Raw genomic sequence first — 14284 nt, 5'->3', positions numbered from 1 at the left:
TTGAAATCAAGTAAATTTATATTATCTCTCAATTTAAACACTTTTCACATTTTATTCAAATCTACAAACTTATTTGTTCCATTTTACTAATTCGCGATTCTTGTTCATTAGAAACATTTGAAATTGAATGCAATTTTGACACCATACGTATCAAATATCAAAGCAGTTGCTGAAAGAATTTCTTGCTCGGGGAAATCAAAACTGATTCACCCTGATAGTAGTTTATCAAGTAAAAATCAATACCTGTTAATATATGATAAGTGTTACAAAATTTGACATGAAACATGAAAAGAACTATTTAAAAATAATAATGTAAGCAACATAATATTGAGACCCTTACAACAACACTTTGTGCTTATTATTTTGTCTATATCATGCCCCTTATTCCATTAACTTTAATACAAGAAAAATGAATTTTTCAAGAAATATGAAGAGAAGAAACACCTGTTACTCGGGGATCATTGTTCTCTAGGTAAACACCGTGAGGATCCTCCCTCACTAGCATGGCAAGTATATTAAGCGAACTCCATGTTTTTATCACATTTTGGCTTGAATCCCCCAAGGTGACAGCAAAGACTGCATCAAATCCACCAGCTCCAGGAACGCCAGCCAATAGAACTCCTTCCATGTTCATTGTTGTGTCAAGTAATCGAGTTTGTGATTCTGGTTCTATCTGAAAATGGTTTTTCAATGCAAATAAACAGTAAAATAGGTGTAAAAGTAGAGTGATGAACGAAAAATTCACAAAAAAACATGTTTTACTTAAATTCCACAGAACATACAGGGATTCCGGCAGCTGAGCCCATATTGCGCATGTTACTACGGATCCCAAGCATGGCATCCCTAGCTCCAGATAATGCTCTAACAACTTCCATGTGGTTTGGTTGAATCCCCCCCTCAGCCCACTGCAGAAAAAAGTTCGGAAAAGCAGTCTTCCATGTGGTTGGGTTGAATCCCCCCCTAGCATTATCTGGAGCTAGGGGTTTGATAAACCCCTATCAAAAGAATCGATTCCTGCAGTTCCTGCTCTTCCCTCAGTTCCTGCTCTTCCAAAACTTATGCAGAACATAAATATCGATTCTTTTGATAGGGGTTTATCATTTGGAGAGCAAAAGGAAAAAAACGGGTTGGTACTTGGCATTTTAAAAAAGCCACAGTCATGGATATTATAAGCTTGTCACACTTCTTCGCAGTGAACTTTGAGATCTGATCAGCTTGCCCCTAGTGGTAGGCAAGGAAAACCAGAGTTGATTACAGAAATTAGTTTACTTTATTTCATTCCATTATAAGAAGGTAGTTTCAAATAATGCAATTGAAAGGATGAAAAGCGGCATTAAACTCAGAATAATTGAAACCTTTTGAAACAAGTCGATGTACTATGCTTGAAAATGTATCCATAATATTGCATGCACCTGAAATGCCTTTTGGTACTTACAAGAGTCATCAATGGAGGCAAGGAAAATTTAATCCTCTCATGGTCCCAATTAGATTTTAGCACATTATCTGTGGCCTCTTGTATAGACAACCCTTTACCAGAACCCTGCAACAAAGATGAAAGTATGATATAATCAGCAAATCCCGCACTTACGAGAATCTTGTAAGAAGTATATCGGTCCATGTTTTACAATTTTACATAAACAATCAGCAACTTACTAGCTAGTCAAAAGATTGACCGATTGTCAAATATCATTTCAATCAAATTCCATTCAACAGTGCCTAATGCAAATTCCGTACTAGCGGTCACAGTGCAGAAGGAAATATTTTTTCCAGATATGGGCATATGGCATATTTCAGGGGATATCATCAGTTCGTTGTATTCGTTTTTGTGAAAAATAATTTGATGATCCAAGTGGTATTCTACAGGAAGTCTTCACAAATCTCGTATCTTGGTTCATATTACAGAGGTACGAGTTTGATAGAAATCACATTTAAAATGATACTGAATAAGAAAAAATAGATACCTGAAAGTAAAAAGTAAAACATTTGGCGTAACAAAAAATAGATACCTGAGCCGAAGAAATCACTTCTGGTGAAAACCTGACGTAGCGCTGACTACCATAAACAGCAGAGCTCACATCAAACCCACTACCAACTTTACCTTGTGCAATACAGTGAGCGGTTTGAGCAATAGCATGTACAACATCAAGTTCCGTAGAATCTTTATCTCCATGAATATGTTCTTTGACCACAGAAGGAAGGCTGACTACCCCGAGGTAATGAAGCAATGCAGCAACAACTGCAGTTGTCATAGCCGCGGATGATCCCAAACCAGTTTTGGCAACTTCAGGTTTGCAATTTGTTTCAGACAACTCTTCGGCATTCAAGGTGATTGAAGCAAAAGGTGGGAGGGAAGACAATGTTTCGGGAGTCAATGGAAGTCCACGTGATTCAATCTGCGAACCAGAGAAACCAGTTGAAAAGTTTTTTCAATGATCTATAACTATGAACTTGTATGCTAATGATATTGACATTGGAAAGATTGAGATTTGTCCAAAGTTTATAGAGACCACTTCGCAACAAACTTGCTTCACAGCTTTCCAACATACACTACTGATGGCTAAAAGACAATTTTATCAGAAACATTAAAAATTTGAATTGCTTAGCCTGATTATTTGTTTTTTGAAAGACCAGTTCAATTTCACATCAGAATTTAAAAATGGTCAAAAGTTAATGCTTGATCAACAAAAAACTTTTGTCTATGCGATCTTTCAGAAATCAGGATGCAATGAAATTAAACATCGCATTTATTAGCTGATAAGTTCTAAACTAGAAATCCACTACAAATAGTTTACAGGAAAATAACGTTTAGTTGCATTACCTGATTCCTATAAGAGTAAAACTCATTGCAACCAAATATAATTATGTCAAGTACCTGCATAACTGATTTAGTTTAGCCTATATACCTTCAAAATCTTAACTTCCTAATAAGAAAGAAAATAATTCGATATTACCTAATAAAAGAAGTTAATGAAATTTATCAATCTTATTTTGGTCAAATCTCACGTGTGCAGCTGCTATTGCATATTGCAGTGCATGCTCTACAAATGGATTCCTTGAATCACTGAAATTAGCCGAGAGAATGAGGTTTTCTTGTTAATCACAAGGTATTTGAATGCAAAATTCACCCATATAATCACATACTACCCTTGCTAATCACTACATTAAAATGGTATGATATTCACCTTGAATTAACACACTGAAGCAACAAATTCTTAAGCGACAATTTGTACATGGTTTCCCTTAAGTCAGTTTCACATCTGTCCATGACTGAAAAAAAATGCTGAATCTTTAAGAAAATAAACGAAGAGCAAGCATATTCTCCTCTCTGACAATTAAAGCTACGTAAAAACTTAAACATCCCAAGTATTGTGGAAAACGAATCCAGATATCTAGAGTTACTGAGGTCATTCATTCACAAGCATTTCATGAATTCAGGCATACCCATGCAAGACCGTCAGGTTTAATGTCCTCATAAAGTGGCTTTACAATTGCATAAAATCTGGCATTTGTACTCAGTACAATCCCCGCGTTCGGCCTCTCCAAAATAAGGTAGCCCCCGGTCATCAAAACCTTTCCCGGAGCAGAAGCAACTCTGTTGATAATCAACCAAGTCATGATCAATACACAATCTACTGTCATCAGTAACATAGACTCTGCAATAAGTTTAAATCAAACTTCTTGAATCAAAACAAACAGAAAAAAGATAGAAGAGTCGACTCACACGGCCATTTGTTTGAAATTGCTAATACAGTGATCCGCAAAGATCTTTTCCAGCTGAATAACACAACAAACTAAAATGATTTATGATTGCTATGATGAGGTGAAAGTTCTATTTCCACAGTGTATGTGTGAGTTGAGGGTCAGTCTTGTGTGTTACAGAATATAGGTGTTGTGCGTAGGTGTTGCAACACTCACGACAACATGCAGCGGAAGTTACGTTTTGACAAATTAACACACAACGTGAATTATAATAAAGTGACAACCGATATATGAATTATGCACAAGTATAAAATACTTGTGCGGTGCCTCAGGGCAAAATAATTCACTAAAAAACTTGTAAGTTTACAAAAACCAATACTAGTGAAAGAATAAAACAACTCCCTTATTAAGGCGAGTAACAAATTGCATCCTAAACCTCTAACAAACCGTATAACCAATATACAAGGGATGCATCAACCGAGAAGTAAAAAGTCTTCAAAGATTCAACCCACTAATCAACACAATGATTAGGTGTTGTCGTCATCGGATGTAAGCACTTCTCGGCAACACTTAAACAATAGTACGAGATAGCTTCGATCTCCAAACTCCTCGAACTTCTTCGTCTCTCTACTTGTCGTCACCCGCCGTTTTCTTCTTGTAGTCCTATTTAACCTAGACAAAAAGCAATTTCATTAGGAAACAAACTCTTTAAACATAAGGATAATATCTTAAAGATATTGCCATATCATATCATAAAAATATTATAATATCATATCAAATATTATTCACACGTCTAGAAAGACAAAATATTAAAGATAAACATGGAAAGTATATCAAGGAATAAAATTCCTTTCAATCTCCCCCTTTTTGCCTTTCTGGACAAAACAATCCTCAAATGGTATTTGGCTGGACTCCCCCTGAATGGATAACTCAGTGACTCCCCCTGAATTTAAGCCTTCACCTGATGACAGATACAATTGGCCAGTGTTGTATGTTAGATATTGCAACAATGTAGATCATAACACCGGAATATTTCATTAATCAGGAGTGACACATATCAGAGAGAATAAAAGAACAACTGAAGTACTAGAAACATCAAGAGAGAAAATAACGCAAAATAAAATATCATTATTCATCATGACTGCCATCAGCATCTTCATCCATTTGGGCTCCACTGGTTCCAGCTGTATCATCTACTCCCCTTTTTGTCCAGAATGGTAGCTGGCAGCAAGTAGAAGCTCATAATCTGCCACTTGATTTTCGTAATAATCAATGGTCTGCTTGGCATGAGCAATCTGTTGTCGACCATAGTCAATTTGAGCGCGAATATAGGAGACAGATAATGTAACATAACCAGGAGGCGGTGTAGGAGGTAGACTCGCAGTTAGAGGCTCAGATGTATCAGCAGTGTCAGGCTGGGGCTCAGATGTTGTGTCTTCAGTGTGGCCAACATCCGAAGCAACACTCGAACTTTGCCAGGGCAGATCAATCTTTCGGTGGCCCTTAAAGTATGCAGGAGAGATCTTCAGGGAGTCTCTAACAGGGCAGTAATCTTCATCTATATCCGGAATGAATCCTTGAGACTCCAGAATGCCATAGATCAGTGAGGGATATGGCAGTTTAGTCTTCTTGAAATCCCCCTCAGCATATTGCAATGCTGTTGTGAAGACCAGCTTCCCAAAATTAAAGGCCCTTCCAGTGCCGATATCAAAGAGGACCGGAGCTTGTGTTCTGGTCACAGCGGTGGAATTTGTCGACGGCGTCCAATTCCAGATGGAAGTCTTATGGAGAACAGAGTAGAAAGAAGTGAGATTAGCAGCACTCAGCTTCTTAGGATAGTCAGGAAACACGGTGATCACACCTCTAGTCAGCACGGAGGTTACAGCATGGATGTCAAGATCCTCGTCAGCTTCCTCAACATCGAGAGTGTCATAGAAGGCATTGATCACTGACGGAGAGAAATTGTAAATACGATCACGTACAAACACCCTTCCAAACTTCACAGAGTCCTCATCTCCAACACTCTTCAAGAGATTGCAATAAAATTCCAGCACTACACGACGGCAGTAGGGCACAGCTGTAGTGACAGTTGACAGCAACCTTCGGTTCTTGAGAAACTCAATCAGGTTGTATCTCCCATAAGCACTAACATCAATATTTTTCTCTTCTATCATCTCTCTCTGAACAAACAGCGGCCATAACGCCATGGCATCTTCAGAATAAAATTTGGGAGAGAATGACTTACTCAAGTCGTAGTTAGCAGAGTCAGTGTGGTCCTCGGTGTTGTCAACATCGTCCTCAACACCGGCAGCATCAGGGGCAGCTTCTTCTTCGAAAGATTCATTCCCCTCAGAACTAATATCTTCAGAACCCTCATCATTCTGTTCTTCAGATTCAAAATCCGATACAGATGTTGAAGAGGAATCTTCAGGAGCTCCAGGTTGATTTTGTTCAAATTCCTTCAGCATTTCTGAGTCAGGCTCATCCTCCTTGGAAATTCGTTTCTGGGCAGCCTTTTCTTCCTTAAGGTGAGCAAGAAATTCCGCCAAAGATTGTTCATCTTCTTCAGCCTTCTCTGAGGTTCCTTCACCAGCAGGACTTTGGGGATTTTGAGTGGGGGTTTGTTTTCCAGTATCAGAGGTGGAACTTGATACCTTTGCTGCAGGAGTTGGTCTGGGACGAGCCACCAACTCAAAATCAGCATCATCGGAGTCGTCCCCCGATGAGAAATCGGTGTCCAGAAGATTAGAAGTTGTAGATGCCCGTGGTTTCTTGGTTGGAACAAAGTCAGGGTCGAACCCTGCTTGTCTCTTTTGACTTTCTGCGCATGGGGGCAGGGGGAAATGCTCTGTTCAGGGCTTCGAAATCTGGTGGATTCTCAACATCAATCTCATTCCCAGGTTCCCCAGGGACGATAGTTTCCAGTGGCATTGGTTCGTCTGATAGACCCACAATTTCCTTTCCCTCGACATTAACTTCGGTGGAGGGTTTTGTGTCCGGTGACTCACCACCCATACTTGCAGCCATTTCATTCTTATATCTTGAGGATCAAAACCAGCCATCAGCAAAATCACGAAACAAAGTGGTAGAAAGATTTCGAACTGCACAGAAATTTTCACAAATGATTTGCGCGAAAAACAAATGAACAGCAAGGGTATGCGAAATATTGAGAATGTGAGGGAAAGGGTAAACAGTAAAGCTAGTCTTTATACCCCCGCAAGAATTTAAGCATTACCCTCCAACGGTAATATTTTGCTAAGCCGCGACTACAGCCCTTTCCGAATCAGTTTTTTTTTTTCGCTCACCCAACGGTAACTTTTTCTGAACCGGTGTAATTATTATTTCAAGAAACCAATCAGAACAAAACGCCACATCAAATTAACCCCACAATCAGTTAGAAATCAAGAATATTCAAGATTAAGTTGGTTAGGTTATTTTTCGAATGTCATGAATTAAAAACTGGCACCCCACTGGATATGATGAATTCACAAAACAGCAGTATGAATGACCTAAGTTTATGTCTATGATATGATCAGAAATGAAATAAACACGCATGTGGTAAAACTGTGATCAGTCTGTACTTAGGTGTTGGCAACACCTCTTGGCAACACTCACAGGTTGGACTCGAACTTTCTTAAACATGTTTAATTCAGGCATGGTAGCTCCCACTCTAGAAGAACGGTCTTCAAAGGACTCCTCTAGGTAGCTTTTTCTATCTGTATTCTGACTTAGAAGTGGTAGCTCCCACACTAGAAGAACGGTCTTCATTGGACTCCTCTAGGTAGCTTTTTCCATTTTCTTCTAAACAAAAATTTTGATCTATTTCATCCTCTTTTCTATTTTTCACCTTATTGCTCAAGAATATTTCGAAGTCATTAGTGGATAAGATCATGTAGTACATGAACATCTTCACATTTTTACGACTTAGTTTGAGCACACTTCATACTTCAGAAAATTTTGATAGAAAGTTCGATTCACACCTGAGAGCACGCCATTCAGTATCCTACACTTGTACAGGCTACACACAAAACAGGATGTATGCAATATGTCTAGCATCCTAAAAATAAAATGTACATGCATGCTAAGTGTTGTCTGCGGGTGTTGTAACACCGAGGACAACATCCATGAGTGATCATTGTGCACACAAGCTGAGAGACTTCCTAAGATTGGAGAATCTCTCAAAGTCCAATGGTTTTGTAAAGATATCAGCCAGTTGGTTCTCAGTTATAATAAATTCCATTCGAATTATACCCTTCTCAACTAAATCTCGAATAAAATTATGTCTAATGTCTATGTGTTTCGTTCGAGAGTGTTGTACTGGGTTTTTTGAAATATCAATTGCACTTGAGTTGTCACAGTATACAATTAAGGTGTCACTGTTGAATCCATAGTCTTTAACCATTTGATTCATCCACAAAAGTTGTGAACAGCAACTAGCAGCTGCGACCTACTCAGATTCAGCAGTGGACAAGGACACACAATTTTGCTTTCTACTATACCATGACACCAAATTGTTACCAAGATAAAAACATCCACCAGTGGTACTCTTCCTATCATCTAGGTTTCCTGCCCAATCAGCATCACTAAAACCCACTAAATTGGTGTTTGTTTCTTTGGTGTACCACAAGCCTACGTCAACTGTTCCAGATATATATCGCAAAATTCTTTTAACAGCTTTTAAATGAGTGACTTTAGGATCAGCTTGGTACCTGGCACACAAACATACACTAAACATGATGTCGGGACGACTTGCATTCAAGTAAAGGAGACTGCCTATGATGCTGCGATACTGGGTGTTGTCAACACTTGCAGCAACATCGTCCTTGGATAGTTTTTCAGTCGACCCCATTGGAGTTTTCATGTGTTTAGTGTTCTCAGTAGAAAATTTCTTTACCACATTCTTGGCATACTTAGATTGGCATAGAAAAATACCATCATGCATTTGTTTAATTTGTAAACCAAGAAAGAAACTCAATTCTCCTACCATACTCATTTCAAATGTGGTAGACATGTATTTAACAAAATCATCAACATGCTTTTGAGAAGAAGCACCAAAGATTATGTCATCCACATAAATTTGACACACAAGTATATCATGCTTTGACTTTTTAATAAAAAGGGTTTTATCAACCTCACCTCGTTTGAAGCCCAAGTCAAACAGATATTCCGTAAGCTTACCATACCATGCCCGTGGAGCTTGTTTCAGTCCATACAGTGCCTTTTTCAACTTGTAGACATGGTTCGGGTGGTGTGGATCTTCAAATCCTTTAGGTTGGCTTACATACGCTTCTTCTTCCAAAATGCCATTCAAAAATGCACTTTTCACATCCATTTTATATAATTTTATATCCATGTGACAAGCAATAGCAAGTAAAAGTCGGACTGATTCAATTCGAGCAACAGGGGCAAATGTTTCATCAAAATCAATACCTTCAATTTGAGTATACCCTTGAGCAACTAGCCTAGCTTTGTTTCTCACAACAATTCCGGATTCATCAGTTTTGTTTTTAAAGATCCATTTGGTTCCAATAACATTCACATTATCAGGTCTAGGAACCAAATCCCACACATCATTTCTAACAAATTGTTCAAGTTCCTCATGCATAGCATTGACCCAAAATTCATCTATTAAGGCTTCATTAACATTTTTGGGTTCAATTAGAGAAACAAAACAAGAATGGCTTACCTGAGAGTATACGGAAGTCATGCATACTAGTCCCATCATTTTCCGATAGTCCACCTTCTCCTTTCTTCTAGTTTGCATTCCTTCAAATGTCTCTCCAATGATCTGGGACGAAGGATGATTTTTCTGAATCTTGCTGGGAATGTCAGACCCATTTGTTACATCAACATCATCTTCCCCATTTTCTTCTGGTTCATCATTTGCTTCTGCCAGTGCAGGTGTTGGCTTCGGTGTTACAACACCGGGTGCAACATCTGTGTTAGGCAGTGGCTCACTTACATTCAGCAGCCCATCAACATCATCCTCGATTGTTTTTCCCGTCAGATCTGCAAGGTCATCAAAAACAACATTAATAGATTCCATAGTCGTCCTTGTTCTAAGATTGTACATGCGATATGCACGACTGTTGGATGAATATCCAAGGAATAAACATTTGTCACTTTTAGAATCAAATTTTGCAAGATGTTCTCGATCATTCAAAACATAACATACACACCCAAAGACATGAAAATACTTGAGGTTTGGCCTCTTTCCCATGATGATTTCATAGGATGTCATAGTAGAACCACTCCTTAAGTACACACGATTTGAAATATGACATGCTGTGTTCAAGGCCTCGGCCCAAAATCTCTTTGAAATATTCTTAGAACTTAACACGACCCTAGCCATTTCTTGCAGTGTTCTATTCTTCCTTTCGGCTATTCCGTTCTGTTGAGGAGTCTTAGGGGCCGAAAATTCATGAGTTATCCATCTCTTTTCACAAAATGATACAAAGTGTGGGTTTTCAAATTCTTTACCATGATCGGTCCTTATCTTTCCAACCCTCAGATTATGTAGATTAGTAATCTTAGCATGTAATTTCTTGAAAACATCAAATGTATCGGATTTTTCTCTAAGAAATCTTACCCAAGTAAAGCGAGAGAAATCATCCACACAAACACATGAATACTTCTTACCTCCAAGACTTTCCACTTCCATTGGACCCATAAGATCCATGTGCAAGAGCTCAAGACACCGTGTTGTCCCAAAGTGTTGCAGCACTTGGTGGGGAACACGTGTTTGCTTACCTTTTTGACATGCACCACAAACATACGGAATTCCAGAGGATAAATTAGGCATACATCTCACAGCATCGTACTTACCAAGATTCTTTAATGTCTTGAAGTTTGCATGTCCTAATTTTTGATGCCACATGTTTAATTCGCTCACCTTTGAATGATTGCTCACTATGTCTTCTCCAAGTTGATAGCAATTATCAACAGACCTAGTACCTGTCAAAATGCGAGTATTAGTCTTATCAAACACTTCACAATTGTCTTTATCAAACTTAACATGCAAACCATCGTCACAAAGTTGACTTATGCTTATTAAGTTTGAGTTAAGCCCTTCGACATAGAGCACATTGTGTAGATTAGGCAATCCATCAACATTCAAGGTTCCTTTCCCAGCAATTCTTCCTTTAGCACCACCACCATATGTCACATGACCACTCCTTAGTTCAACAAAGTCAATCAAGTGGTCTTTAGAACCTGTCATGTGGCGCGAGCAGCCACTGTCAAAGTACCATATTCCTGCAATGTTAGTCTTTAATGAAGTATAAATAACAGAGCATTGAATCTGTGCCTTTGGTACCCAAACCTTTTTTACCATCGGTTTTCTGTTGGCAGTGTTGCGCCGGGTGTTGTACAACACCTGTGACGACACCTGTTCAGATTCCCATCTCTTGTAATCCTCTCTCAGTTTAAAACAGTAGGGTTTGATGTGTCCAGGTCTGAAACAGTAGTGGCAGATAAAGTGGCGTTTTCTGGATTTAGACTTCTTGATAGACATTCGCACTTTTGATGGTGCACTCTTTTCAGTATGTGTGGTATTGGGGGTTTCAACACTTCCTTTCACAAAAACAGTTGGTTTTTCCTTTGCATTGGAAGATTCTCCAGTTTCGAACAGACTATTCGAATAACCAAGTCCAGCCTTATCATTCTGTCCAATCATCAAAAGTGAGTCAAGCTTGGATGAACTTGAATTCATCTTGGCAAGTACCTGAGTTGCTTCTCTCAGTTCTTCCTTGACTTTGCATAATTCCAGATCTTTCTTGCTCAGGATTACTTCAAGTCGTGATATTTGAGACTTCAGCTCAACGTTCTCTTTGGAGAGAATTGCATTTCCTTTTGTTCTTTTGATCCAGTCTTCATACAGTTCTTCGTACATTGACTGCACACTTTCTAGGGTGACTTCATCATCATCAACCTCTTGTGTTTCGGACTGACTTGACTCCCCAAGGACTGTCGAATTAAGGCATACAGGATTCGAAGCGGTGTTGCGACCAGGTATTGCAACACCTGTGGCAACACCCAACGGATTGATTTGCATTGAGCGTTTCTCCTTGATCACAGTAGATAATGATGTGTGATTTTCAGATTCATTTGATCCTTGATCATCTTCAGATTCTTCATCACTCAGGGTAACAGTCATGCCTTTGTTTTTCCTAAGACGATTGGCACACTCATTGGCATAGTGTCCATATCCCGAACACTCTCTACATTGCACTGAGTCCAGGTTTCTGACATTAGATTGAACTTGCACTTCGGTTTTTGGTCGAACCTGTCCTTTCATAGGAGTAAACTTTTGAGCTTTTGTAAAAATGTTGTTATTGGGCAGCCCAGATTTTTGCCCAATTCTCTTCTTTTCTCTCATGGTCTTCAAGTAATCACTAAATTTCTTAGTAAACAGAGAGATCGATTCTTCACCTAAATCAGACTTATCCACTTCTTTGGATAGTTGAAGAATTTCATCATATGATTCGGTTGAGGCTTCAAGGGCTATTGTCTTCCCTTTATCCTTTTTCTGCAGATCAAGATTCATTTCAAAAGTTCTTAGAGAACTCATGAGTTCATCCAGGTTGATGTTTGAAGTGTCTTTAGATTCCTCAATGGCGCAAACTTTGACATTGAATCTCTCAGGAAGAGATCTCAGAACCTTGTTTACCAATCTTTCGTTTGGTATGGGATCTCCTAGGCCATGTGATTCATTTGAGAGTTGTCTCAACCGGCAGTCATACTCAAGAATGGACTCCTTGTCCTCCATTCTCAAACCTTCGAACTTTGATGTCACCATTCTTAGCCTAGTTTTTCGCACACTTGCAGATCCTTCACAGTGTTTCTGGAGTATCTCCCAAGCATCTTTGGCGCATACACTGTGGTGATTAAATTAAACATCCTTGTGTCAACAGATGAAAATATAGCATTGAGAGCCTTGGAATTGTAGTTTAAAGATTGCACTTCATCGACAGTCCATGCACTTTCAGGTTTGAGCCGTGTGTCTCCATCAGCATCCTCGAGTTTCGGTGGACTCCAACCATCAAGTACACGTTGCCAAGCTCTTTCATCAATGGATTTAATAAAAACCCTCATCTTAACTTTCCACAGTGCATAGTTTGATCCATCCAACACGGGAGGCCTAAAAACAGTATTTGTTGATCCTTCCATAATTCCTTTTCACTCTGAAAACAAAACAAAACAGGATCTCACTTAGTAACGTCAAGTGGAAGCTCTGATACCAATTGAAAGTTCTGTTTCCACAGTGTATGTGTGAGTTGAGGGTCAGTGTTGTGTGTTACAGAATATAGGTGTTGTGCGTAGGTGTTGCAACACTCACGACAACATGCAGCGGAAGTTACGTTTTGACAAATTAACACACAACGTGAATTATAATAAAGTGACAACCGAGATATGAATTATGCACAAGTATAAAATACTTGTGCGGTGCCTCAGGGCAAAATAATTCACTAGAAAACTTGTAAGTTTACAAAAACCAATACTAGTGAAAGAACAAAACAACTCCCTTATTAAGGCGAGTAACAAATTGCATCCTAAACCTCTAACAAACCGTATAACCAATATACAAGGGATGCATCAACCAAGAAGTAAAAATTCTTCAAAGATTCAACACACTAATCAACACAATGATTAGGTGTTGTCATCATCGGATGTAAGCACTTCTCGGCAACACTTAAACAATAGTACGAGATAGCTTCGATCTCCAAACTCCTCGAACTTCTTCGTCTCTCTACTTGTCGTCACCCGCCGTTTTCTTCTTGTAGTCCTATTTAACCTAGACAAAAAGCAATTTCATTAGGAAACAAACTCTTTAAACATAAGGATAATATCTTAAAGATATTGCCATATCATATCATAAAAATATTATAATATCATATCAAATATTATTCACACGTCTAGAAAGGCAAAATATTAAAGATAAACATGGAAAGTATATCAAGGAATAAAATTCCTTTCATGAGGGAAGATACAAGCTGCTACAAAGAAATACACAGGCAAATGAACTAAACCCGGTCCACATAGAGGAACAATCTGCCCTCAAAAAAAAATCAAACTTTATGAAAATCTTGTCTAGAAAATCGAACCCAGATCAAAATGTAGAAATATATATAAAAAAATGACTGATTATACGATCTTGAGGATATAAATCACGAAAAAAGAATTGAGAGAGTAAAATGTCTTACCTGGAGAAGAATCAGAGGCCGGTGGGACTGCGAGAGAGAGTGCAATTAGGAAACCAAGGAATGGTTTATTTAGGTAGAATAAATAATATATTCTTTTAAAAAAAACATAGTTTTCTTATATCTCTAAAGGATATGCATGCATATGATCACAGATGGACTCATATTAGCAAATGTTGCATTTTTGTCTTCATGCTCATCTTCGTATGTTTCACTTGCAGTTATATCAGGTTCAGTAAATATTTCGATGATGTCAAGGTGAACATCTAATAACAATTCACGTGATATTTGTTCATCAGGTACGACAGGTGTCAATACATGACCCAATCCACTAGCATGCGCACTCAGTTAACAATCGAAACCTATATGATTTGTGTCAACCGAGT

At 38.5% G+C, this 14284-nt stretch overlaps 1 protein-coding gene and 1 pseudogene across 1 annotated transcript; both read right to left on the bottom strand.

Annotated features, from left to right (window-relative positions):
- Positions 1-168: 168 nt before the first annotated feature.
- Positions 169-13961, bottom strand: LOC140815610 (phosphomevalonate kinase, peroxisomal-like; annotated as a pseudogene).
- LOC140815609 (uncharacterized) lies at positions 9043-12496 on the bottom strand. The gene is made up of 3 exons (XM_073174686.1): positions 10450-12496; positions 9233-9708; positions 9043-9081 (listed from the first exon to the last, which is right to left on the bottom strand). Exons 1-3 carry the CDS (start codon positions 12494-12496, stop codon positions 9043-9045), a joined length of 2562 nt encoding a protein of 853 aa, XP_073030787.1.
- Positions 13962-14284: the final 323 nt, after the last annotated feature.

The sequence above is a fragment of the Primulina eburnea genome, chromosome 15, assembly GCF_022965805.1.
Source record: "Primulina eburnea isolate SZY01 chromosome 15, ASM2296580v1, whole genome shotgun sequence".
In the NCBI taxonomy this organism is placed as follows: Eukaryota; Viridiplantae; Streptophyta; class Magnoliopsida; order Lamiales; family Gesneriaceae; genus Primulina; species Primulina eburnea.
Note: the sequence above shows the minus strand (reverse complement) of the source record. Positions and strands in the feature narration are given on the sequence as shown.